The sequence below is a fragment of the Plasmodium reichenowi genome, chromosome 13 (assembly GCF_001601855.1).
Source record: "Plasmodium reichenowi strain SY57 chromosome 13, whole genome shotgun sequence".
Classification (NCBI taxonomy): domain Eukaryota; phylum Apicomplexa; class Aconoidasida; order Haemosporida; family Plasmodiidae; genus Plasmodium; species Plasmodium reichenowi.
This window is the reverse complement of record NC_033658.1, coordinates 2,557,493-2,560,454: the sequence shown is the minus strand read 5'-3', so window position 1 is coordinate 2,560,454 and position 2,962 is coordinate 2,557,493. Positions and strand designations below refer to the sequence as shown.

Below are 2,962 nucleotides of genomic sequence, written 5' to 3'. Positions count from 1 at the left end.
TTTTTTTATTTTTATTTTTTTTTTTATTTAGGCTGGAGTACCTATGGAAGTTATGGGTTTAATGTTAGGCGAAATAGTTGATGAATACACCATAAGAATTGTTGATGTGTTCGCTATGCCTCAGTCGGGTAATAGTGTAAGTGTTGAAGCAGTAGACCCAGTTTATCAAACGAATATGTTAGAGGAATTAAAAAAAACAGGCAGACATGAAATGGTCGTTGGATGGTATCACTCGCATCCTGGTTTTGGTTGTTGGTTATCAGGTACTGATGTAAATACTCAGAAAAGTTTTGAACAATTAAATCCAAGAACCATTGGTGTTGTAGTAGATCCTATACAATCTGTTAAAGGAAAAGTTGTTATTGATTGTTTTAGATTAATTAATCCACATATATTGATGTTAGGACAAGAACCAAGACAAACTACATCAAATATTGGTTATTTGACTAAACCAACCTTAACAGCTTTAGTTCATGGATTAAATAGAAACTATTATTCAATTGTTATTAATTATAGAAAAAATGAATTAGAAAAAAATATGTTATTAAATTTACATAAAGATATGTGGACCAACCCCTTAAAATTAAATGATTTCCATGAACAAAAAAAAACCTCAGATGAAACATTAGAAGATATAAAAAAATTAACTACCTTATATAATAAAAATCTTCGTAATGAAATGAAAAAAACAAGTGAAGAAATACTTTTAGAAAATATTGGGAAAATTGATGCTAAAAAAAGAATACAAAATTCGGTTGAAACGTTGTTAAACGAATCAATTCTCACATGTATAGGTATATTAAAAAATAAAAATAAAAAAAATAAAAAAAATAAAATATATATATATATATGTGTGTGATGAATTATCCTTCGGAACATAAAAAAATATATAAATATAAATATATATATATATATATATATATATATAATATTTATATTTTTTCTTTTTAGGAACTATGGCAAATACCCTATTCTTTTAAAAGAAAATAAATAAAAATGTGTAAACATATCCCTATTGTTATGGATTACACTTTTATTTTAATACATACAAAATAATTTTTTTCCCCTTTTTTCTTTTTTTTTTTTGTAAATGTTTTACGTTATTATAAAATCCTGAACAAATACAAAATCAAGTTGAAACAAACAAATTAATAAATAAATGTAATATATATATATATATATATATATATATATATATATATTTATTTATTTAATTTTTTTTTTTTTTTTTATCGTATTTAACCCATTAATTTTGTTTTTCATTTAATTAAAGAGGAGGAAATATATCATATTCCTATGGCAAGGAATTTGTTAATAAATTAAATTTTATATTTTACAAAAGTATAAAATATATATATATAATACATACATACATTATACTTTTATATTTAATTTTTTTTTTTTTTTTTTTAATATCATAAAATTAAATAAAAAAAATGTATATGCCTTATATTTTTACTATTACATATATATATATATATATAATATATATATATATAATATTCATCCTCATTTTCATACAAAAAAATATGCAATTTTTATGTTTTGCCTTATTTTATTTTTTTTATTTTGAATTTTATTCTAAAATAATAGACATATATAAAAATAAATATAAATATATATAAAAATAAATAAATAAATATATATATATATATATATATCATTTCAATATTTTTAAATATAATATAATTTAAACATTATCTTTATAACATATTAATTATTTTAAGAAATATATCAATAGGTTAAATATACATACATTTATATATATGTATATATTTATCTGTTTATAATTTTTTTGATAGCAATGCTTAAAAAAGAACTTTTCTTATTTTTTCTTTTCTTCTGTTTTTTTTTACAACAAAAAAGTAAGTTCTTCTTTTTTCTTTATTGTATAAGGATTGTTTGTAACTTTATAATTTACATATGCTTATCCTTTTTTATTTATTATATTTATCATTTTATTTTTAGATATATTGTGTAGTTATAAAGAATGCTCTTTATTAACAGATGATATTAGAATATTATCATATTGTAAAAATGAATCCAAGTGCTTTATCAAAAATTTTAATAATTCAGAATACTCTTCTATTACTTGTATATGCAAAAAATATCTAAACGAATCATTTTTTGCCGGACCCGATTGTTCAATAAGTATATTTCATATTTTGTACACATATTTAATATGTGTATATATTTTTGTGTATTTCTTTACCGAATTATAATTTCTTCAGTTTAATATCTTATTTATTTATTTATTTATTATATTATTTATTATTATTTTTTTTTTTTTTTTTTCTAATTTTTCAGGGGTTCCTTATCATTATAAAACTATGAGTAACAAAATAAAAACATGATTATTTACAAAAAAAAAAAAAGAAAAAAAAAGTATTATTTATATGAATCTACATTAATATGCCTTCATTCTTATTTATAGAAAATAATGAGGTTCACAATACCAGCTGGATTGAAGATTTATTCAAATTGAATACATGGAAAAATGAAGAAAATAGAGTTGGAAAGCTATGTATTAATCCGCAATGTAGTTAAAAATATTATATTGGGATATTCCTCAAAGAAAATTTTTTTTTTTTTTTTATAATATATAATACAACATTTATTATATATATATATATATATATATATATATTCCATAATATATCCTTTAAGCTATATATTTTATAATATCTGTTTAATTCAAAATTAAAACTTTTTTTATTTTTAATTAATATTTGACAAGTAAAAAAAATAAATACAATATGATATATATAAATGTATATTTATATTTATGAAAACATTAACATATCATATATTAACCAATTTGATGAAAAAAATAAAATAATCAAATATAATAAAAATGACATATATATATATATATATATATATATATATATATATATATATAATATGTATATATATATTTTTTTTTTTTTTTTTTTTTTTTTTTTTTTTTTTTTTTTTTTTT

General features: G+C 18.1%; 2 protein-coding genes across 2 annotated transcripts; both read left to right on the top strand.

The window, feature by feature from the left end:
* Positions 1 to 31: 31 nt before the first annotated feature.
* Positions 32 to 980, top strand: PRSY57_1367000 (26S proteasome regulatory subunit RPN11, putative; the record flags this gene model as incomplete). The annotated part of the gene is made up of 2 exons (XM_020115237.1): positions 32 to 794; positions 952 to 980. Coding segments are annotated over 2 exons (792 nt in total), but the record flags the coding sequence as incomplete, so codon positions are not given.
* An 824-nt stretch (positions 981 to 1,804) lies between these two features.
* PRSY57_1366900 (hypothetical protein) lies at positions 1,805 to 2,547 on the top strand (the record flags this gene model as incomplete). The annotated part of the gene is made up of 4 exons (XM_012909588.2): positions 1,805 to 1,865; positions 1,969 to 2,151; positions 2,308 to 2,334; positions 2,435 to 2,547. 4 exons carry the CDS (start codon positions 1,805 to 1,807, stop codon positions 2,545 to 2,547), a joined length of 384 nt encoding a protein of 127 aa, XP_012765042.2.
* Positions 2,548 to 2,962: the final 415 nt, after the last annotated feature.